The 26,048-nt window shown below is 34.7% G+C and overlaps 1 protein-coding gene across 2 annotated transcripts in view; it reads right to left on the reverse strand.

The window, feature by feature from the left end:
• The window catches only part of KHDRBS2 (KH RNA binding domain containing, signal transduction associated 2), a 690,124-nt gene that overhangs the window by 460,588 nt on the left and 203,488 nt on the right, over window positions 1–26,048 (reverse strand). For both annotated transcript variants that reach the window (XM_065885301.1, XM_065885300.1), the window contains exon 3: window positions 8,436–8,552. In XM_065885301.1, coding sequence (XP_065741373.1) covers window positions 8,436–8,552 — 117 coding nt within the window. The remainder of the gene's footprint in view (window positions 1–8,435; window positions 8,553–26,048) is intronic.

Below are 26,048 nucleotides of genomic sequence, written 5' to 3' on the forward strand. Positions count from 1 at the left end.
CAATTAACTATATCTGGTTTTATTAAACCAGATATTCAAAAGTGCAAAGACCTTAAACCAGCTTTATGACTAGCCTAATACTTTTTAACTAGAACATTCTGTTTTTGTGTCTGGTCCCTCATAAAATGCCCTACCAAGAAGAAATCACTAAATTCACTTTCTTAGAAGCCTTTTCCTTTACTGGCAACTTTGAGATAAAACACTAATATGCTTGAACAAATTCAAAATAAATTGCAAGTAAAAGCAAACAAAACAAAGAAAAAGAAAAAAAAACAGGCGAAAAACCAAATAAACCCACACAAAAACTCAGGCGAAAAACCAAACAAAAAAACCCACACAAAAACTCAGAAATTACCAAAGTCTGTAATAATTGCCACGAGAGGACAGTAGAAACACAACAAGAGAACAAATCTAGTATTTGGAAAATGGCTAACAAAGTTGAAAATCATTTAATTTTATAAATAAAGTAGTACAAATGTGTTGCAGTTATCTAGTGTTGCATAACTAACCATTTTATTTTTGTGCATGGATTCTGTGGGTGAGGGATTTAGACAGAGCACAATAGGGATAACTTGTATCTGCTTCCAGATTCTGGGGCTGCAGACAGGAGGACTTGGGCCGCAGTGACCGCTGCCGTCATCTGTTGGGCGCCTTATGTGCACCTCCAGGGCCTGGACCACGATGAGGCAAAGGCTGAGCTCCTCTGGGACTTCCCATTGGCACCTGCAAGGCAGACTCAGGATTGTCAGCATCCTCACCAGGCAGCTTAGAGCTCCAAGAGGGGGTGTTCCTGCAAATGAGGCAGGGGGAGCACTGAATCCCCTTCTGCTCAGAAATCTGGATACAGCCCCTCCTCTGCAGTTACAAGCAGGTCACTAAAACACCCAGACTCAAGGGGAAGAGAATTAGACCCTATGCTTCTCTCTCTAAAAGCATTGTCAAAGATTTTGCAGCCATCTTTAGAACAGCCACAGAACATGGAATTTTAAATACTCCCTTTCTATATGGAGTAAATCTCATTTGAATTTTGATTGTAATATTTCGAGGTGGAGAGTACAGCTCAAGATAAAATGATAGGCCTTCCTCAGTAGTAGAAAAGATACATATCATTATAATTCTGGTTTATAAAATGTGAAATGTCTAGAAATTTCTCTGTCTTCTTTTTTTAATAGCTTAATATATTTTTAAAAATCCTACAGTATGGTGTGAGAAATTTTGATTCTGTGATTCCCTCATTCCACTCCTCGTGGGAAGCAAGTGTTGTCCCAATAACAAGTGACGAGTGACAATGGAGGGAAAATGACAGCACTAGTAACATTAAAAATGTATAATCCTTGGTTTATGGCTGAGACATTAGGTCCTTGAAAGTTTTCAAATAACAGGTCTTAACTACAAAAATTATAAAATAAATCTATAAATTGGTCTAGTTGTAAATAAAGTTAGCCTAGATGAAATTAACAATTCAAAATAATATATAACTTTGATTCACAATACATAAAACATCACCACATCAGGCTCTGTCATTCCAGGGTGGACAAAGAATGTCACCTGCCATATCAGTAAACAAAGGCTGTGCGTCCATCAAGCCATCAGCCACTGCAGCCGCCCCCGACTGTGCATCCTGAGGGGACTCAGGATGGAAAAAACAGAATATTGGCCCTAGATAGTTAAGGTGCATGTCAAAGGAATAATTTCATTGAGCCCAGACTCTTGTATCTTTCCATACATAGGCGACTGATAAATTCATTAACTTAAGAGGTCTGGTTTTACTTTAGTTAACAGTAATCTTTTGATGTTCCAACTACCTGGTTTTTGTTGCAAAAACCCTCATATAGCCTGGCTCCTCCCTTACCTCTTCAGAATGGTCCCTCAGAGATGTCTGAAAGGCTGACTCCCGGGTTTAAGTCCTCAGTTTGTCCACTGAATAAAACATAATTCTCAACTTTGGGGTTGTGCAATCATTTTTCAGTCAATACTAGCTTACGAAGAATTGAACCTGGACAGATCTATGGCGTTTTTTTTCATTCCAAGGTCAAAGCACAGTACAGTGAATGACAGACTATTTATATATAAGAGAGTTGAAGATGTTAATATGAAAATATTATTTCTCACTAACATCATGATACAGTTCACTCTTCAACTCAAATCTAACTATTTTAATTGTTTGGTCACTTGGAATCCAAAATAGGTTGAAATAACCTTGTATTGGTTACCACTGAAACACAAGTTTCATTGCGTCTCACAAAATAGGTATTTGTAATGAAATGTTCTTTCTCACATATGTTACTGTGCAGGGGAGGCTTTTAGTCTGGTTCTCCAACTTCTCAGAATTCAGATCAGAGAAACAGAAGAATGCAGAGAATAAATAAAAAATAAAATTGCACCTATCTATAACTTATGATACGTTCCTTGTCCTTCACACGCTCAAGTGATATTTAAGCAAAGTATGCATATTCTTCCATCTCTGTTCAGAAGCCAAGATGGGCTAGGCATTCTTTTCTGCAGAAAGGAGGCTGAGAAAGAAATGTTGTTGATTTACTGTTCAGTTTATTAGGGGCAGAGCTAAAATTAAAATCAGAGTGTCCAGACTCTTGATTTTGTGGGATTACAAACTGCTTTGTTGTTGGGGATATTACCAAGTTGAAAGAGGAGTTTACAGTCCCAGCCTGGCTGACAAACAGTGAGCATGGTGTCACCCCTGTACTGTAGGATTTGAGGTTTGATGTGAGGGTCAGCCCAGAAGCCAAACAAGGGAAGGACACTGGGCCCAGTGTTCGCACCCACATTGCCCACCAGGCAAGCAGTACTACATTGAAGGTTTTAGTTGATTTTATTGTTGATGAAAATCAATCTTGCCGTGAAATCCAAAAGGATTTACTAAAGTAGCCATCACCAAATACAGAAGATAGAGTATAAAATAGAAACTGCTCATGGTATTAGCACATCAAAGAGAGAAAGGCTTGCCTTCAGAATGATCACACATTTTCAAATAAAACTCTACCAAACAGCACTTCACTTTAAAAATATGTTTTAAGACCACATGTTTTAAGACCACACCCGGTAATTTCAAAAAAGCTTATTAATAAAAATGCCAAAATATCTTTCATTACAATGAAATTTATTGGCAACCTGGTCATTTGTGATTTCCAATTAAGGACACTGAATACCTATGCAAGAAATTTGCTTTCCTCCTGTTACCTCACTTACCTGCATGTGTTCAGGCTTTGATTTTCCCTAACCTCTCCTAACCGTTTTTCTTGGTGATAACATGTTTGTTTCTCACTCTTTTCAAAGATAAGCGTTTAGAACCACTGCCTCCTCTGTTCTCCCTCATCAATTTCTGCCATCAGTATCACTAAAAATAGCAGCACTCTATCCAAAGCGCCACGGTTCCCCTCAAGATTTCACAGAAGCAACTGCTGGTGAGGCCGGCAGCTCCGTGGTTACTGAGAACAGGCCATATGCTGCTTGGAGGACTCAGACTTCAGAGAAATTTCTGAACTGCCAGTTAACTTCCTGAGTATTTTGAAATATTGCAAACACACTGTATATTTTTACTTTCTAGATTACTCTGAGAATATCTTTTATCATCACTATTGAAAAGTTAGCTTCTATTCAAGAATTCCTGGATTTTTTTTTTTAATTTATAATGTGAGTTGACATATTCTGGGATCTGACCAGTATGGGAATGAAATATAAGGTAGGGTTTTGCTACTGGATATTACTGCATTTTGTTTTGTTTTGGTTTTTGTTTCCTTCCTCTGCTTATAGGGTTATTGGCTAGGTGAACTAAACTAAAATGAGTGTTTCTCTGCCAGAGTCAAAAACAAAATAACACACAAAAAAAACCATTAAACTTGTTAGAACATTCTTACTACACTAGACCACAAGAACTGTTTTCCATATCATTCTTTCCACCTACTAATTCAAAGATTTATACTTTCTTAAGGTTTTTTATTTTTTATTTTTTTAAGGAAGTGTTAGATCAGGATGTTTAATTTAATTAAAATTTCTGTTAGGGCTTGAGTCATGTCTAATATTATCTTCTACGAAGCCTGATATTTCACATGTAATTGAGCATGCAACAGAGATGGAAGAAATATTCTTGCATAGTTATTTTGTCCTGACTTAGATAACTATTCAAATATCTCCTTGTATCATAAAGAAAAACTCAAGTTTAAGACATACATTGTGTAGCACCTTAACAGCATAACCAATACAGAAAAACAATCTGCATTATTTCCTAGAAAATTGAGGCAAGCTAGTCACTGCAAACAAGGCTATTAAACAAACACATTTGTCTACAAAGGCAGGTGCCTGACGCTTGGCCTGAGGAGCAGGCTGTGGGCTCAGGCTTTGCTGGTGGGCACAGAAGGGGCACCTAGTGATGCTTCAGGCATTTATTTATTTTTTCATTCAATAGAATGTGAAAAACAGGCTTGCAGTTTTGTGTTGATTTCCTTAATGCCTGCTGATATAAACTTTAAATAAACACAACTAAACTTTGTAGGCTTGAGCTACCAAGTATCACTCAATTGAATATGTGCTGTTTTTCATTTCCTATTTCTATGAGATTTGCTTTTGAACAAACACAAGACAAAAAGAGAAGGTATCCTTAAATCTTGAGACTCCATGGCTCATAGCGTATACACTGGGGCCCTAAAAGTCAGCAAAGGTATCTCTCTTATTCTTTCAATCTCTCTCTCTCTCTTTCTCTGTATATGTGTTTATATTGTACTTCATATATAGGTAAGTATATAAATGCCAAACATGTAGGTAAATAAATAATACATATATATTTCATTCATATATATATATATACACCTTTGTGTATAAATATATACATACATTTATATATTTGTATGTGTGTGTTTGGACAACTATATTTCAATGCCTATTAGACATTCACATAGACATGTTGAGTGTGTAGTTAAACACATGAATCTAGAACCTGCAGGAGAGACTGGAAGCTGGATGTACACAGATGGAATGAAATCATGAAGGGAAGAAAGAAGTCTGAAGACCAAGTCCTAGGCTTGGAGGTCTGGAAGAAGAAGAGGATCCAGTCACAAGAACTGAGGAGGAGACAATGAAGAATGAATGAGAGTGGACGTGCACTGTTGGTGGGAATGTAAATTGGTGCAGCTACTGTGGAAAACAGTATGGTGTTTCTTCAAAACATTAAAAATAGAACTATCATATGATGCAGGAATTCCACTCCTGGGTATTTTTCCAAAGAAAACAAAAACACTAATTCAAAAATATACATGTACCCTAATGTTCATAGCAGCATTATTGAGCAACAGCTAAGATATGGGAAGCAACCTAAGTGCTCATCAATAGATGAATAGATAAAGATGTGGTATGTAGATATAGATATATAGTGTAATATTACTCAGCTATTAAAAAAATGAAATCTTGCCATTTGTAACAACATGGATGGACCTAGAGGGTATTATGCTAAGTGAAATAGACAGAGATAGACAAATACCATATGATTTCACTTACATACGGAATCTAAAAATCAAAACAAATGAACAAACATAACAAACAGAAACAGAGTCATAGATACAGAGAACAAAGAGGCAGTTGCCAGAGAGCAGGGAGGGGAGAGTGGAGAGAAATAGGTGAGGAAGATTAAGAAGCACAAACTTCCAGTTATAAAATAAATGAGTCACAGGTATGAAATGTACAGTGTGGGGAATATAGTCAATAATTATGTCATATCTTTTTGTGGTGACAGATGATAACTTATTGTTGTGATCATTTTGAAATGTATAGAAATATGGAATTTCTATGTTGTGTCCCAGGAACTAACAGTGTTTCAGGTCAATTATACTTCAAAAACAAACAAAACAAACACCTAGAAAAAGAGATCAGATTTGTGGTTACCAGAGGCATGGGGTTGGGGGAGGGAGAACTGTAGGAAGGTGGTCATAGGTACAGACTCCCAGTTGTAAGACAAATAAGTACTCAGGATGAAATGTTCAACATAATGACTGTAGATAATAACACTGCTGTATGATACATAGGAATGTGAAGAGCATTAATCCTAAGAGTTCTCACCACAAGGAAAAAATAATTTTTCTTTATTTTATATATATGATATGATGAATGCTCACTTAAATTATTGTGATCATTATTTCATGATGTATGTAAGTCAAATCATTATCCTGTACACCTTAAACTTATACAGTCCTGTATGTCAATTGTATCTCAATAAAACTGCAAGGGGAAAAAAAAGGCAAGATTAGGAGATTTTAAAAAGAAGTGATACAATTAGCCAATAAATGCATGCAACAGTCAACGTTATTAATAAATTAAAATTTTAAATTTAAAAAAAGGATGGATGAGAGCAACTGATTGCAAATAACATTCTCGAAGAATTTTGCTATGAAGGTCAGCAAAGAAATTGGGTGGTAGCTAAATGGAAATAAGTATGGTTATAAACAAAAATATGGCTACAGTTGCCAGGATAGTTATAAAGACACAGATTCTCCTTCAGAGCCATCACACTTGCATTCTCTCTCATTCTGATTTTTCTTGGGTTGGTTCCTTCTCATAATCCAGTACTCTACTTAATCATCATACCAAACTACTACTCCCATCATTAACCTCTTTGCCCTTCCTCTGTTTTATTTTAATCCATAACAATTATCAATGCCTGAAAGTAGAAAATTTATTTATTCACTTATTGTCTATCTCTCCCACTGGAATGCAAACTCCAGGAGGAAATTTTTTTCTTACATTTATTACTGTGAACTAGAACTGCAATGACACATAGTGTGACACATAATGTATTATTTGTAAATAATTACAAATATTTCTGTAATTAATACAGGAATATATGCCTGTGTCACTCTATAAATACACACAGACACATATATACACTTCCACTGCAGAATCAGATGAGTTTTACTTATTTGCTAGAAATATAAAATCACATAAAATATTCCTTTCTGTTCAGGTCACGTGGCAGAGAAGCAAAATAGTAGCACAGCAATAAAAGTTTTACCTAGGATTTATATTTTTATCAAGTGTTTACTAAGGTAAATTTTTTCACACCCATGTCTGTGGTTTTATTTCAGCCATGTTGTCCTTAGCAGTTAAAGTCTTATCTACATTCTATAAAGCATATTTTATAGTGGAATACATTATTATTGATGTTGTTGCTATTAAATGTTTTCATTTTCTTTCATGTTTTAAAGGAGCAATGAAAATACTCAAAGCAGAAACAAACATGATGGATCATCCAAAAAGTAATTAATATAGAAACAGGACTTTGTAATGGGTAGTATCAGTAAATTAAACCTAATGGAAACTTAATAGAACCAAATTTTTTCTTGCTAGATTTTCAAATACTTATGCTGGTACCTAACATGCTCACAGGAAAGAAATAAACCAGTCAGTATGAAGAGGAAAAAATGTCCAAATACATGGGAATGAAAAATATACACCTATTTGCTTTAAAAAAATATGGAGAGACTACACTTGACTCTGGGTATGCAAAGCTGACTAGGATATTTCTCTGGCCCATGGAAGCTAACAGTTTAATGGGAGAAACAGAAAATTTCAATAAAATATGTTTTATGGTTAAGGAAGGAGACCCTGCCTAATCTAAATCTTAAAGAATGTGTGAGAAAAAAAAAAAAGAAAGTGTGAGAGAATAAAAGCATGAAAAATGAAGTTTCTGTTGTAAGACTTTGAGATATCTGGAGAACATATAACAAAAAAAAATTAAAGAATATATGAAAATACAGACATACTTTTTGAATAAATCTCTATAAATAGTTATTTTAACACTGAACACTAACACAGAGAAAACTGCTATCACTTTATAAAATGGGAAAATGATGTAGTTCAGATGCAAAATAAATCACTTCAAATATCCAAGTTGATAATAGTTTTTAGCTTATTTTTCTTTGGGGATCAAGTGAGTTGTTTAATATCACTGAAGCATTTCAAAAAATAAGTGAAATTCTCTTAGATTTGCAGACAACTATTTGAAATTGCTTCAGGTAAGAGGATCTGAGTGAAATAGAGCAGAGAGATAAAATGAGGGAATGATATAGTGGATGGGATCCGGTGATACAGCTGAAGAAAGAACAGGGATCCAGTCAGGGAATTAAAGAAAATGAGCACACACATATAGAAACATCCTATAGAGGACACAGAAAAAAATGAAAAGATTTGACAGCAACCTACACAGAGGACTAAAAAGAATAAAAGTACAGAATTACATGTTTTGGGAGAAAAAGACCAGTAATTGATTTTTTATGAAAATAGAGGAGACATCAGAAAGTGCAACAGAGTAATACCAAAGGGTAAAATTCATGGGAAATAATTGGAGGACAGCTCATATGTGCTTGTAAATGTGACCATCCTGTTACAGGTAACTCCCTGTGTATGTTAAGTATCAAATTCAAAGTTCATACCTTTGCTTTATCTCTCATTGATCCTTTGCCCAGGATAGACATTTTAGCACCTGTTTCTTCCTGTAGCCTCTTCAAGGAGTTTCCTCTTGGTCCAAGCAATTTCCCCACAAAATTGAACTAGGAAACAAAATCAATAGAATGTCTGTTTTAAACAGAGAAAAGTAATAATTTACATCAAGCAAAACTGATGGGTTATGGGGTTTTCAATCTTTACCATGGAGAAGAGAGTTATGCCATTCACATATCCAAAGACACAGACACAGACACACACACACACACACACACACACACACACAGAAAACCATCTCAGACCTCTGAGATCAGATCCACTTTTAAAAAGACACTTCTTTCCAAAGGAATGCCAAAGTCAGTAATATTTTGAACATATCATTTACTCATATAATCATATAGATAAATAAATTACTCAAGAATGAAATTAGTGAGAAGCACTAGGGTTTACAAAATTTTTAAAGGCTTTTTCTCTCCAATCAGATTATTGAAATAAAAAACAATTTTAACATGTCTATGCACATTCAAAATTGTAAAAGTAAATATTTTTAATTTTTTAAAGTAAAATTTAATATTTATGTTTGATAAGTATTGTCTATGCCTATAACATTCCATTCCAAATTTAATGATTGGAAATAAAGAGATTCAACTGTTCTTCGATCTTACCTTCTCTATGTTAAAGAGTTGTTCTAAGGATCAGCAAATAAAAGATGTGAACACATATAGAAAAGTTTAAAATGCTAGATAGAGTATATATAAAAAACCATTTGCCTAAATGGAAAATTCTGGGAGTGGGGGGATCTATCTAATTTATTTAATAATCCTAAAATATGGTTAAAAACAAGGGAACTAAAAGCAGTTATCAGAGTATGTTGCCTGCTACTAAAGGCACAGCACCACACCAAATGACTCAGGCAATCACTCACTCATTAATTTTAAAAATACAAAAGGCTTAAATTGCACTAAAAACTATGTTGGGCACATGAAACAGAGAAAAATAAAATTAGGTAACTGTCTTCTAAATCAGAGTTATTCTATTTTTTAAACCTGTGATCCCAGTGTAAGAAATAAACCACATTTAATGGTAAAAGATTAAATGCTTTTCCCCTAAATCCAGGATAAAGTCAAGATACCTGTTCTTACCACAGCTATTTAGTGCTGTACTGGAGTGTGGATTGCCATATCTATAGGCAAGTAAGGTAAACAGAACAATATAAAGTTCAGAAAGACCACGCTTAGATGGTCAAACTGATTTTCAACAAAAGTGCCACATACATAATAAAGGCCATATATGACAAACCCACACCTAATAACATTATATTTAAAAGTGAAAAGCTGAAATCATTCCCTCTAAGATCAGGACGCCCACTCTCACCATTTTTATTCAACCTAGTTTTGGAAGTCCCAGCCACAGCAACCAGAGAAGAAAAGGAAATAGAAAGAATCCAAATTGGAAAGGAAAAAGTAAAACTGTCACTGTTTCCAGATGACATGATACTATACATAGAAAATCCTAAAGATGCCACCAGAAAACTACTAGAGCTCATCAATGAATTCTGTAAAGTTAAAGGATAACAAAATTAATATACAGAAATCTTTGCATTTCTATACACTAAGAATGAAATATCAGAAAGAGAAATTAAGGGAACAATCCCATTTACCATTGCATTCTTCCTGGTTCAGTCTTGGGAGATTGTACACAACTCTGTTGTGGTTTAAGCCACTAAGTTTGTGGTAATTGTTACAGCAACAGTAGAAAACTAATATACTAAGGAAAGAAGGAACTGTCTAATGTAGAGCATAACAGCCTCTCCATAATAAGAACAGTGAAATTGCTTTGTACACCATAGCAAAAAAATAAACAGATGGATTATAGACTTATGTCTGAAAGGCAAATTTTAGAATTTCCTCATAAGAGAAATTATAAGGAAATAATGTCTAAGAGTTCTAAAACAAGATGTAAAAATATGCTAGGAGTAGAATAAAAGCCTGATTAAATTAAGAATATCTGTTTATTAAAATATACCATAAGAAAGGCAAAAAATATAAGTCACAAATTTGGAGACTATTTACATTATATGTTAACAATAAATCATTAGTTTACAATCCCAAGTATAAAACTGTAAGGAAAAGACAAACAAAAGATAATAGGTATAATCATGAAGAAGGAAGAGAATGGCCAAAGAAAAAGTGAGAATATTCAACCTTATTAACAGTTAAACAAAAATCAAATTAAGACCACAGTGAGATCCCATTTCACACACACTATTGTGGTAGAAATAAGGAGTCAGAAACCAAACACTGACCAGAATGTGGAGCCAGAGACTCATATACACTGCTTGTAGGACTGTGAGTAAGTACAACCCTGCTGGCATCGTCCTGTAAATCTGTAAATGCGTTTAACCCATGCCTTACATACCCATTCCCAGGTATATTCTCTAGAGAAATCTTAGCATGTGTACAAGAATGTTCAAAGTCTCAAGGCTTGTAGGAACAAAAATAACTGGGGAAAATCATCAATTCAGTGGTGGTGTGCCCTCACCTGGACACCACACTAACATGTGTCCACACCTCAGACACGTGCACAGGACTCCTTACGATGTGCTTCCTTTGGTGCTGGATTCTGCCAGTGACAGAAGGTTGCATGAGATTTAGAAGGTGAACATGAACGGCAGTCCATTACTCCTGGCAAATCACGGTGGTCAGACACGGCTGCTTACTGACCTCCACATGAGTCCTACTCTGTTGATATGGCAGCCCCACAGACCACTCCACAGGCCCAGTCCCAGGGCCTTGCAGGTGTGTGGCTCAGATCTTCATGTCCCCTGGTGGCAGCCTTCCTAATGTCCCTTCCCCCGTCTTCCAAGAGTCATGTCAGTCCTGAATTACACATTATAACTATTATGTAGAGAGTGGATTCTATTTTCCCATCAGAATCATGACTGATACAAATGAGTAAGTACATTGTCACATACCCATAGTGGAATATTTACAGCAGTGAACATAAATTACCCATAACTATATGAAATCTCATGAACAAATTCTAGGAATAAAACTTTGAGTGAAAAATTCAAGCTCTAGACATATGACACTGTTTTTATAAAACTCAACAAAGTTCAATATTTTTAAAATTATGAATATATGCATGAGTAGTACATCCAATTTTTAAATAACAGGTATAATAATAAACACAAAATTCAAGATCTTAGTAACTCTGGGAATGGAATGGATAGTAGGGAATGTGATCAAAGGGAAACAAACAGGTCATGTCAAAGCAATAGGTAATATTTTAGACTGTTACTTAGAGGTTCATGAGTGTTCATTTTATTTTTTCACACTCTACTCGAAAATTATACATATACTTTGAATCGCTTGACTATTGTATAACTTTTAAAAGAAATCAAATAGAGCAATCCAGCTGAGTAAAATTTGATTGGACTTCTAGTACTCTGTACTAGAAGTATGTACTCTGTATGTACTCTGTACATAACCTTCTTGTCCCTTTGCAGGTAGTAGTAAATAAAGCACTCAAAGTGATGTCTCCATTGGGGTGCTTATGACTCTGAGAGGAAGAGGTAGCATTTCAGGCAGTCTTGGCTGGAGACAGGTTATTGACAAAATATATACATAGTCCCAACTCTCAGAAGTTTGTCCTCTGCCTTGATTATTGTGACACATTTTTCAACATCTATTTTAATACAGTAGCTTTACTTTTAACCAATGTCCAATTTGAAACCAAATTGTGCTGAAGCTGTAAGAGAGACCTCACCTTTAATTCTTTCACAAACTCTACTTTTTGGAATAGAATACAAACATCCAACAGAACGAATATGTTGTATAATCAGAGACTTAATTTCACAAATTAACAGAAAATATGTTTCTTGATTAACATTAATTATGTAACTTTTTAAAGCAATCAGTCCTTCTTTTAATGTGTTTTTATAATTTATAAATGTGCAATCTACCATTTGCTTTTAGCAAAAAGTATTTTATTTTTTTAATCATAGTTGAAATTTCCTGAAGTGATTTCATCTCTTCCCTAATATCTGGAGTTTTTAGAGCCAACACTGGGGAATGGCTCAGAGGACTTTTTTTTAATACACAACTATTATTTGGATCAGTAAAAGTGCCCCAACATCAGTGAATATGTAGAGCACAATTCTTACGAGCGTGGTTCTGAAGCCCGATTTCGTGGGTTTGTAAATTCAGTAGCTGTACCAATTTGGCTATATTGCTTACATTCCCTTAATCTTCATTTTTCTTATCTGTAAATAGAGATAATAAAAATAATAATACATGCACAATAAGAGCTCGACAAATATAGGCTGTTATTATTACATTATTATTGTTTCAGTAGATTGTAATTGTACCTGACACCTCTAGTGAAGTTTGACTTTGGTAATCCTTAATTCTTTTATTATTTTTACATTGTTAATATTTTATTTTTTGTATTTATTATGTATTATATTGTTATAACTATTAATCTCTATTACTTGCTACAATTAACCTTTTTTGAAGGTTCACCATGTACCAAGCACACTCTGCTGAGTCCCCCACGTGGATGAGCTCATAGCGCACGCGTGTGGGGTGGCAAGAAGGGGCTGCCTGTACCACAACCAGGGCGCCTCCCTCCAAACTCCCACAAAGAAGACTGCCAGCCCACCTCTCTCCCTCTTCCTCGCTCAAGTGGACTTGTTTTCAGGAAAACCTGGACACCATTTCTGTTCGAGATTTTAACACATCAGAAGTAATCGTGAAACTGATCACATATTTTTGAAATTGTGCTTAGGTTTTGGAAATTTATTTTTAGATTAGTTCTGAAAATATCCAGTAGAAAAGTTGTGTTCTGACAAGACATTGTCATTCCTTTGCTTTCAGTCTATGTGCAGTCCCCCTTCAAACAAAGCCAAGTGATATAATCATGACAGGTGAATGGTCAGTTCGCTGACAACGGTTGGTCCTAACCTTTTCGTTAGAGCAAATCTCTTTTGTACACAGAAAATAACTCCAGAGCTACACAACAGTGCCTTCAATATTTAGCTGCAATTTGGTAACTTGGGAATCTCTATAGAGTCTTAAGACTCAATAGAGTGAACACTCAATAGAGTGTTTTCAGTATGTTAAATATCTTCAAATAATTTCAAAGTATTTTATCCACATGTGCTTTAAGAAAATTAAATTTGTGCATGTAATATTCATTTATGATTAATGTTGAAGTCATTAAGCTGTTGTTTTGTAATAATTTTATATTCAAAAATTCTTCTGAGCATTTTAATCAGATTTTTAATTTTTTTCCAAAAGCAAAAATTTAAACTGTGTCAAGTAAAATTAATAGAAAGAACATATTTCAGTGAATTTGTAAAGTGACAAAACATAATTTGGGGCAAAGTAAGTGTTTATCATAAAACGAGAGACACTTTAAGAAAAAATATTTTAGAAACATTTTTAACAGAGTGAATCCAAGAACATTTTAAATCAGGTGAATATAAATTTAATAATATTGGGCATACGTATTTCAAAATTTACCAATTCAACCAGGATACCCTAGAATGTCTTATCTATAGACTCCCATTTGCTCTTTCCTTATTATTAATATATTTCCTCATGATTAATAATATCTGATGAATACTTGGATGAAATAAACCTGTTCACAAGTGGCAGTTTTCTAGTCACCTGTTTATAAACTAACTCCAGCAACTCCATTCCTTCTCTACTAGGAGAGGTGCTGCACCTCATCTAGTTTTCCCCTTTGTGGGCACCATGTCTATACCTGCTTTGTGCCAAAGGGCAGTGCTGACCATCTGGCCACTTGTGAAGAGTCTCCTGATGCCACCCCTGCTCCTTCTTCTTCTTTCATAGGACACAGCTGGACTTGAATGCCTTCACCTCCTGATCCTCAAATTCCTCTTGTCCTCATCTGTTCACACCTGAACACTATTTTTATCTCCATCCTAATCCTGATTTGGGGATGAATCCCCTTCTTGACTGATAAGACTTCACAGAGCTTCTGTTCTGCGCTTTGGGAACTCAACATTAAATCAGTGTTTACTAGTCCATCCTTGTGCTTGCTGCTGTTAAAAAAAAGTAAAGCAATTGGGGCAGACTGCACAAAGAGAGACCACAGTTGCAGATCAAAAAATAGCCTTCTTGTATAAATAGACAGGAAAAGACAACATTTCAGGTATTCACCACAGCAATCCACAAAGAACATTAGTAATCAAGTGAATAGAGATTTATTCAATCATAAAAATATCAAGCTATGTCTGTAGAATTAAATAACACCATTTGGAATTTACATAGGACTCTATCAAAGAAAACTACTTTCAATTTAACAAAATAGACAATGATGAGTATTCAAGAACATAGGGAAGAAAAATAAGAATGTTTTATAGAAGTGGTGAGAGTGGGCATCCTTGTCTTGTTCCAGATTTTAGCGGAAAGGCTTTCAACTTTTCACCATTATTATATTGGCTGTGGGTTTGTCATAAATAGTTTTTACTATTTTGAGATATGTTCCCTCTATCCCCACTTCGGTAAGAGTTTTTGTCATGAATGGATGTTGAATTCTGTCAAATGTTTTTCTGCATCTATTGAGATGATCATGTGATTTTTGACTTTTCTTTTGTTAATGTGGTGTATCACATTGATTGATCTGCATGTGTTGAACTGTCCTGTGAACTTGGGATGAATAACACTTGGTAGTGGTGTATGACTTTTTTTATGTGTTGTTGGATTTGGTTTGCTAATATTTTGTTGAGAATTTTTCCATCTATAGTCATCAAAGATATTGGCCTGTAATTTTCTTTTTTGGTGGTGTCTTTGTTTGTCTGGTTTTGGTATCAGCGTGATGGTGGCTTCATAGAATGTCCTTGGCAGTGTTCCCTCCTGTTCAACTTTCTGGAAGAGTTTGAGAAGGATCAGTATAAGTTCTTCTTTGTATGTTTGGTATAATTCAGCTGTGAAGCCATCTGGTCTTAGACTTCTGTTTGTAGGGATTTTTAAAATTACAGATTCTATTTCAGTTCTAGTGATTGTTCTGTTCAAATTATCTATTTTTCTTGATTCAGTTTTGTTGGGCTGTATGTTTCTGGAAACTTGTCCATTTCTTCTAGATTGTCAAATTTGTTGGCATATAATTGTTCATAGCATTCCCTTAGTTTTTTGTAATTCTGTGTTATCAGTTGTTATGTCTCCTTTTTCATTTCTTATTTTGTTTGTGTTCTCTCTCTTTTCTTCTTGGTGAGCTTGGCCAGAGTCTTGTCAATCTTATTTATTAGACAAGAAAAACAAATAAAAGGTATCCAAATTGGAAGGGAAGAGGTAAAATTGTCATTATATGAAATGGTATGATACTATATATAGAAAACCATAAAGAATCCACACAAAAACTACTAGAACTGATAAATGAATTCATCAAGGTAGCAGGATACAAGGTTAATATACAGAAATCAGTTGCATTTATTTACACTTACAATGAAATATCAGAAAGGGAATGTAAAAAACAATACCTTTTAAAATTGCAACACAAAAAATAAAATAGTTAGGAATAAACCTCCCCAAGGAAGTGAAAGACTTATACACTGAGAACTAAAAAACATTAATAAAGGAAACTGAAGATGATTCAAAGAAATGAAAATATATGACATGCTCTTGGATTAGAAGAATTAATATTGTTAAAATGACCATACTACCCAAAGCTATCTACAGATTTAATATGATCCTTATCAAATTACCCATGACCTTTTTCACAAAACTAGAACAAATAATCCTAAAGTTCATATGGAACTATAAAAGACCCAGAATTGCTAAGGCAATCCTGAAGAGAAAGAACAAAGCAGGAGGCATAGCCATTACAGTCTTCAGGCAATACTACAAAGCTACAGTAATCAAAACAGTGTGATATTGGCACAGAAACAGACATACAGATAAATGGAACAGAATAGAGATCCCAGAAATAAACCCACACACCTACAGTCAATTAATCTTTGACAAAGGAGGCAAGAATATGCAATGGGAAACAGTCTCTTCAGCAAGTGGTTTTGGGAAAGTTGGACAGCTGCATGTAAATCAATGACATTAGAACACGCCCTCTCACCATACACAAAAATAAACTCAAAATGGCTTAAAGACTCAAACATAAGACATAGCACCATAAAACTCTTAGAAGAGAACACAGGCATAACATTCTCTGACATAAATAGTACAAATGGTTTCTTAGATCAGCCTACCAAGGAAATAGAAATAAAACCAAAAATAAACTAATGGGACCTAATCAACTTACGAGATTCTGTAAAGCAAAAGAAACCATAAACAAAGTGAAAAGACAACCTAAAGAATGGGAGAAAATATTTGCAAATGATGCAACTGACAAAGGTTTAATTTCCAAAATATACAAACAGCTCATATGAGTAGACAACAAAAAAAAACAAACAACCCAATCAAAAAATGGGCAGAAGACCTAAAGAGACATTTCTCCAAAGAAGAAATACAGATGTCCAATAGGCACACAAAAAGATGCTCAACATCACTAATTATTAGAGAAATGCAAGTCAAAACTACAATGAGGTACCACATAACACCATTCAGAATGGCCATCGTTAAAAACTCTACAAACAGCAAATGCTGGAGAGGGTGTGGAGAAAAGGTGACCCTCCTACACTGTTGGTGGGAATGTAAGTTGGTGCAGCCACTGTGGAAAACAGTATGGAGGTTCCTCAGAAAACTAAAAATAGAATTACCATATGATCCAGCAATCCCACTCCTGTGCAAATCCAGACAAAACTATAATTCAAAAAGATACATGCATCCCTATGTTCATAGCAGCACTATTCACAATAGCCAAGACATTTGGAAACAAACTAAGTATCCATCAACAGATGAACGGATAAAGAAGATGGGGTACATATGTAAAATGGAATACTACTCAGCCATAAAAAAGAAGGAAATAATGCCATTTGCAGCAGCATGGATGCAACTAGAGATTATCATACTAAGTGGAGTAAGTCAGAAAGAGAAAGACAAATACTATATAATATCACTTATATGTGGAATCTAAAATATGACACAAATAAACCTATTAATGAAACAGAATCAGAGACATAGAGAATAGACTGGTGGTTGCCAAGGGGGAGAGGGTGGGAGAGCGTAGGAGTGGGAGTTTGGGATTAGCAAATGCAAATTGGTATTATAGAATGGATAAACAATAAGGTCCTACTGTATAGCACAGGGAACTATATTCAAAATCCTGTGATAAACCATAACGGAAAGGAATATGAAAGAGAATATATATACATTCTCTTTCATATTCAATTACTCTTGCTTGTCATAAGATCAAACAATCCCATTTCAGACGGAAGTACTTGAATTTGAAGGAAGCATACACAGCTAGTGAAAAAGAATCCATCTATATCAACTATAAACATGTGGGTCCTTTAATGTGTGTTGGTGGGGTTTACCTTGTGCTTAATCAGTATTTGTCTCAAGTTTCAAAATAACATGATGTATGTTAAAGTCACACCATAGTATACATAATGGTTTGGGTTTCATAGAAATGGCAAAAAAAAAAAAAAAACCTTGAGAACATGCTGATAAAAACTGAACATGAATTTTTAAAATGTAAACACACACAATTAATGTCCCATTAGTTCTGCTATAAATAATCCTTCAATATGTTTGAGCACTTGTATGTGCAAATCATAGTCTCCTTTCATAGGCAACTAAAGTACATTTGGTCATGTTTAAATGTTTTTCATCCTGTGTGGAGTGTCTGGAAATGTCTCCTGAGCCCATCTTTGCCACATTTATACAACTCTAAGCGCACCTTCCCCAAGCTCAAGGTATTTTTATTTGAAAAGATTCATTTAAAACTCTATTATTTAGTGAAAAGTATCAACATTAAGAGCTCTAATCATAATTACTACTACGATTCAAACCCAAACCCTAATTTGTTCAGTGTGTACAACTGCCAATAAAAACTGTTTCTAGAGCACCACACAGATGAGACTGCCATACAGTCATGATGACTAAATGTTTTCTCAGCACAGTGACACGTAGGTACATAATTCTTCTTTCATCCAAATCTTTGCAAATTTAATTACTTAACAGATACTTCTTTGGCCTTTTAAATAGTCACAAAAATAACAGCTTAATATTTGCTATATTCTTATATTTCAGAATTTTAAAAACCTTTAAATAAACCACAGTGGTGCCATTGTATAGAATCCTGAAAGTGTCACATATGTCTCTTATAAACTGCATTTACATGTCCAAAATAGTGATGTTTGTTCTTTACAAGTCTTCTTCCTCTCCACACAATGTCATGATGTCAGTATATGAGCTTATGTTTGATGAGGACATAATCATTCAAGAAGAATTTATTGAACATCTACTATGAGGCACGAGGAATGGAGAAGGGCATAAAACAAAGTTCCTTGACCCTATGGAGCCTACATTCCATTCTAATTATACATTTATTTTCAACTTAAACATAGTTAAATAGCCAACTGGTTTTCAGTTTCTGGGCTGGTATCTAGTTTTCTCAATGTTTAGGCTGCCTAAAAATCACCTATTGCTTTGTTTAGTATTTTATTGTATACAACATAATTCCAACCATCCTAAAACGATATGCCTTAATTCCTAAGGTTAGATATTAATTCAGTAGCAGAGTGAAGAAAAAAGTTATTTTTTTTTATTTGCTCATTAAATACCATCACTTTGATCAACATTAGTTAAAGGATTGGGTGCTGTGAGCAGACTTCTCAGGGTTGGTGTACCCTAAAAGGAGTCCCCCTAAAATTGAGTTCCCTTACCAAGTTTGTGATTAATCTCCATCCAAAACTTTATCCCCTTGCTTGTCCCCTCTGACCTCAGTCCTGTGCTCACTGACCACTAATCATCCAGCATCAGGTGACTAAAATTGCTATTGTATCATCACATTTCATCATTAATGTACAAACTCGGGTTGCTTCTCCAGGGCAAGATAAGCTCACAGACCCCCAGGCCACGGACCACCTGGCCAGAGAATCATATACCAGAGACATCCTGACTCTTGAAACTGAGATTAAGAAATGAAACCGATGGGACTTTGCTGGTGGCACAGTGGTTAAGAATCTGCCTACCAACACAGGGGACACTGGTTCAAGCCCTGGCCAGGAAGATCCCATCTGCCTCGGAGCAGCTAAGCCAGTGTGCCACAACCACTGAGCCTGCACTCTAGAGTCTGCGAACCACAAATAATGGGCCTGTGTACCACAACTACTGAAGCCTACCCACCTAGAGCCCATGCTCCACAACAAAGAGAAACCACCACAATGAGAAGCCCACGCAATACAAGAAAGAGTATCCCCTGCTCGCCACAACTAGAGAAAGCCCACGCAGAGCGACGAAAAGTCAATGCAGTCATAACTAACTAACTAACTAAATAAATAAATAAATAATAAATAAATAAATAAATAAAAGAAATGAAACAGAAAGGTCATAAGATGATGAGTAATCCCAGCTTCTTTGTTCTTCCCCTTTAAACACCATACAGACATGATTGTTACCTTCAGTTTGACTCAGTTACCTTCAGAATTGTCCTAATTGACCAAATTGATGTCTGACAGCTCAATACATAGTAGGTACTCTATTAAATAAGTTGAAGGAAGAAATGAATTGTTGAGTGAATAAGTAATAATCTAGTGAGAGAGATAATATGTTGCAAAGCAATGTAAGATTGGGCACAAATGGAATACATGAGGAAGGCACAATATCAATAGGTATAGTGTCTCCTCTGATTAAAAAAAAATAATAAAATGTTTGTTTCTCTAAGTATCAATACTTTTACAACATAAGGGATAAAACATTTGACCATACATTTGAAAAATACATGTCTAATATAATTACAATGGCATTTTTTGTTGTTTTCAGCAAAATGACTCAGTAAATGCTGGAAGGATATTTGCATGATGCCTTCTTTGTAAAATCACCTAAAGTAGTCTACAGCAGTTTTGCGATTCACTCCAACCACATAATGCCTTGGCATATTTTATGAACATAAAGCAGCCTAAATGTGAATTCCAAGTGACTAAGGTTTAGAAATTTCTGGCCATGCTTTTGAATCCAATGATGATAATACTAAAATAATATACAAGTAATGAACAATGTTATAAAAACTGTTATTTTGAGGAGTATGTGTGTGATTTCTTTTATCAAGTTTCTTAACATATTTATCAAAGGTTCACAGGTTTATCAGAGATTTAGAACATATTTATATTATTAAACATGTAAAGTGGTTTTGATTATTTAAATTATCAAGTTTTAAAACCCACAAATATGAGTTCATCCCTAGGTAGGTGAAGAATTTTTAACAATTTTCTCCAAAACAAAGATTAAAACTGATGATTATTTGACTTTTAAAAATAAAGTATCTTAATTTATAATTTACTCTTTATCAGAGGAAACAAAAAAAGGATCATTTCTTTGTTATCATTTATACCATAGAATTCATGACAGGAATTGAAAGGAAAGTTTACTAAATTCATGAAAGTGTGCATGAGATGTAATAATTATTCTATACCTAAGATCTAATATTCTGAAGAATATTATACCACAGAAAGTATATTTAATGTACTTTAGTTTCTACTTCTGTGGTGTTAAAAGGTTTTAAAGTGCTTTGATGCAAAATGGCAAATGACATACTTTAGAGTGGTCAATATTTTTTGCATTTGCTACTAAAAGGGAATATTTTTATATGTCATTGTTGAGAGACTAGCTCATAGAGAAAAAGCCAGCTATATTCTTTAACCAATTTCTTCTCAAAATCTTTATCATCATATCTTATTTCTCCATAGGCAAACTGCTTTCTCAACTGACTTGCAAGAGGATGATAATCCATGTGGCAAAGTCTGTAGTAAAATTCTGCCCAGCATATCTGAACATAATTGCTTTAAATCATGAACAAATAAGCACAAGCAGTGATTCACTACAATCCAGAACAGTCTGTCCACTGTGAAGAAAGTATATCTTGGGTTTTCCTGTGTAAGGATATATGTTTCACTATACTTTTATTTAGTATGCTATGTTTTTGTCTCTCATGTTTTAAATAAAAGGTGGATATTTTAATAAATTTGATATACTATTATTTACAGATTAACCCATTAACCATTCATGTAGAATATGACCATTAAAAAAGGATGGCTTTACTCTTCAATAAGTGGTGCTGGGAAAACTGGACAACTACATGTAAAAGAATTAACTTAGAACATTCTCTAACACCATATACAAAAATAAATTCAAAATGAATTAAAGACCTAAGTATAAGACCAGAAACCATAAAACTCCTAGAGGAAAGCATAGGCAGAACACGCTTTGACATAAATTACAGCAATATGTTTTTGGATCCATCTCCTAAAGCAAATGAAATAAAAGCAAAAATAAACAAGTGAGATCTCATTAAACTTAAAAGCTTTTGCACAGCAAAGGAAATGATAAACAAAATGAAGAGAGACAACCTACTGAATGGGAGAAAATATTTGCAAATGATATGACCAATAAGGGGTTAAATATACAGCATACATAAACAGCTCATACAACTCAACATCAAAAAAACAAACAACCCAATTGAAAATGGACAGAAGAACTGAGTAGATATTTTTCCAAAGAGGAAATGCAGATGGCCAACAGGCACATGAGAAGATGCTTAACATCACTAATCATCAGGGAAATGCAAATCAAAACTGCAATGAGATATCACCTCACATCTGTCAGAATGGCCATCATCTAAAAGAACATAAATAACAAATGCTGGTGAAAATATGGAGAAAAGGGAACCCCTGTACACTGCTGGTGGGAATGTAAATTGGTGCAGCCACTTTGAAAAACAGTATCGAGTTTTCTCAAAAAACCTAAAAATAGAAGTACCATATGACTCAGCAATTCCACTCCTTGGTACATATTAAAAAAAAAAAAAAAAACTAAAACACTAATTTGAAAGGATACATGCACCCCGATGTTCATAGAAGGATTATTTACAATAGCCAAGATATGGAAGCAACCTAAGTGCCCATCAACAGATGAATGGATAAAGAAGATGTGCCATATATATATATATATATATATATATATATATATATATATGCAATGGAATACTACTCAGCCATAAAAAAGAATGACATTTTGCCACTTGCAGCAACATGGATGGACTTGGAGGGTGTTATGCTAAGTGAATAAGTCAGACAGAGAAAGACAAATATTGTATGACATCACTTATATGTGGAATCTAAAAAATATGACAAACTAGTGAATATAACAAAAAAGAAGCAGACTCACAGATATAGAGAACGAACCAGTGGTTACCAGTGGGGAGAGGGAAGGCAGGAGGGGAAATATAGGAGTAAGGGATTAAGAGGTGCAAACAACTATGTATAAAATAAGCTACAAGGATATATTGTACAACACAGGGAATATAGCCAATATTTTATAACAACTATAAATGGAATATAACCTTTAAAAATTGTCATCACTGTATTATATACCTGTAACTTATAAAATATTGAATATCAATTATATTTCAATAAAAAATGGAAAAAATAATATAAATAAATAAGGATAAAAATTCCTAAATTGATAAGACAAAAATGCATATAATTTTACATTTTTCCTTAATTACTTTGTGTGATTATATTTTCTTATATTGTTAAGTAATGAACCCAGGCTCTGGTGGAATAATATCAAAGGACATTTCAAGGACATTTATTCTATTGGCATGAGGATTCAAGAAAATACGGTCTTTGTAATTATGGGCATTAATTTAGAGATAGCATATAGATTTTATAGAGGTATAACTGAGCCAAAAGTCCTGTAATGTAGCATCCAAGATATTGTTTCTCTCAATCAAGTATGAGATAAACCTTAAGTAATGACTTGATGGTTATACTTTGTTGCAATAACCTGTACTGAGATGCTGTCCATTACCTATTGTTCGGGATGTTCTGCAGTGTCCATTCAGATCCCCTTCCTCTCCTTCTCTATCCTGTGCTGTGCCCCCAAACTTCCCTGTGGAGCCAGGTGTCTCCATGCTCCTTCCCTTTGGCATCTGGTTAGATTTGGTCAATAAGAAACAACTCAAGTAACTGGAGGGTAGGACAGAGAAATTAGAGTGCTTATTTTCCTGGCTTCCTCCTTGCTGCACATGGGTTTGGCAGTGACTCTGTCCCTCTGTTATTGGACACAGCTCCTGTCTGGTGGCTCCTCTGTAGCTAAATGTCTCTTTCCTTAGCCCTTTAGTCTTTGGAGTAGCAAGGCTCCTCACTGTTACTATCCCTGGACATCTCACCATTCCTTGTTAGCTTCCCGTAACACGGACCACATTTTGTAAACAACCCCTTCAATAATCTCCTGTCAACCACCACTTTTGAGTGTGCACTTTTGAGTGTGCTTCTTTTGAGAATCTGACCAAATGTAAAGTTGATGTATTTTTCAAACCTATGCCTAAACAAGGCTTTCACTTAATAGACGACTATGTCACATTTATCCAGAGATATGGTAAAGAATAAAGCAAAATAATTGAAAAAGGAATGTAAAAATAGAGTTCCCTAGGGCAAAAGAAGATCTTAAATGGGATCATATCCAGTTGGAGAGGTTTGGAAAAGATTCTAGAAAAAAGTAAGGCTTCATGGTTGAAGAGCAGGGAGGATTAAAATGTTTTCCTAATATTGTACAATGAGCAAAAATATTTTTCTTGTATATTGAAATTGTATCTAAACAGTAAATTAAAAAATTTTGAAAAACATAAGCTATCAAAGAGAGAAATTCAAGGGAACAAAAATTTACTGAAGCTTCTTAAACTATGTAAAACTAAAACTGAGTAAGAAAGAAGAATGAAATTGGGAATGAAATTAGAGATCAAGGAAAAGAAAGACTACAAAATCAGCTAAATGTATTAAATGGTAAAGTGTTTCAACAAGTTATTCAAGCTAGAACATATTTTTATATAAATATCAACATTACTAATAATGCAAGACCATACAATCAAAGGGTTCCTTTGATTTTTCATTTATCTCTTCTTATTTGTAGCTACTATCAGGATGTTTATTGCTAAGATTTTAGATGTTTATAAATTTTCATATACTTTTTAGGAGGAAGTGAAGAAAAATAAATTTTAGATTATATATTTAAAGTTACTGGGCTTCCCTGATGGCTCAGCGGTTGAGAATCTGCCTACCAATGCAGGGGACACAGGTTCGAGCCCTAGCCTGGCAATATCCCACATGCCGCGGAGCAACTAGGCCCGTGAGCCACAACTACTGAGCCTGCGCGTCTGGAGCCTGTGCTCCGCAACAAGAGAGGCTGCGATAGTGAGAGGCCCGCGCACCGCGATGAAGAGTGGCCCCCGCTTGCTGAAACTAGAGAAAGCCTTTGCACAGAAACGAAGACCTAACATAGCCAAAAATAAATAAATAAATAATAAAAATAAAGTTACTTATAATTTCTCCTTTTTTATGTAGAACCAGATATAAGTATCTGGTATAAGAAAAATGCCAAGATAAATAGAAACTGCTATTGCCATTGTTGGAAATAAATAACTCAAGAAATTAAATTTCAATGTTGCCATAAATCACAAACACCAGAGGGTATTCATCTAGTAATGTAGAATGAAACAAAATAGTTCTATGGTCAATGTGAATTAATCATTTACCATTAAAACAGCTACTAAAGGAGGTGACTGAATCAAAGTCAGACTCATCTCTTAAGTGGAAGCTAATGGAATTCCAGGACTGGAGCTGGATTGCTGCCTGTCAATCTGACTTCTTCTCTAAGAAGAGTTACTAAATAAATCATGAAAGATTATTAAAATCAATCTTCAGACAAAGAAAAGGGAAAAAATATCCCTAGTTTATTGAGGAAGTTAATATAATGTGTGTGTGTGTGTGTGTTAATAACCCAATTTACTGCACATAGAAGAAACACTGCTAGGGATATTTTGCATTTTTAATTATAAGAAGTGTGTCTGTCCTGGTCTGGGTTAGAATAAAAAAAAAAAGGAAAGATAAAGAATAAACATTAAGAATTTCTGGTGAATACACTTCTCCCTCTTTATGTTGGAAACTCCTTTGGGGGGACTATTTCATATTATGTCATTATCACATCTACCTTTGCACATTTGAATTATACAGGGGTAAACACTTGACCTAATCCATACCAGTCATGGCCCTTTCTTGGGATTTTTTTTAGGCTGAAGTTGGGTAGGAGATCCTCTAGTGAGAGTTCTAAATATGAAACTCAGAGCTAAGAGTAGCCAAGGTAGAAGAACAGTGAACCCTCATTCTGCTTGAGTCCTGCCTACTAGTTGTTCCTGAGGCCCAGCTTGATAATTCCATGTCCTAAAATTTGAATGTTCAATCCTTCCCTCAAGTATGCAAGACACCCTCAGAATCCTCCTATTAAATCTCTTTATGATGAAGCTAGTCCAAGTTGAATTTCTGTCACTTGAGATCAAAAGAAGCCAGAAAAAATGTAGATTCCCAGTGGTAAACTATTTATTATACAGAGGCTTATATTTTGTAGGCTTGAAATGGTCTATCACCAAAGTTCTTCACACATTAGTTGTTTGCCAAATTTAACATT

The sequence above is a fragment of the Phocoena phocoena genome, chromosome 10, assembly GCF_963924675.1.
Source record: "Phocoena phocoena chromosome 10, mPhoPho1.1, whole genome shotgun sequence".
NCBI classification, from domain to species: Eukaryota; Metazoa; Chordata; class Mammalia; order Artiodactyla; family Phocoenidae; genus Phocoena; species Phocoena phocoena.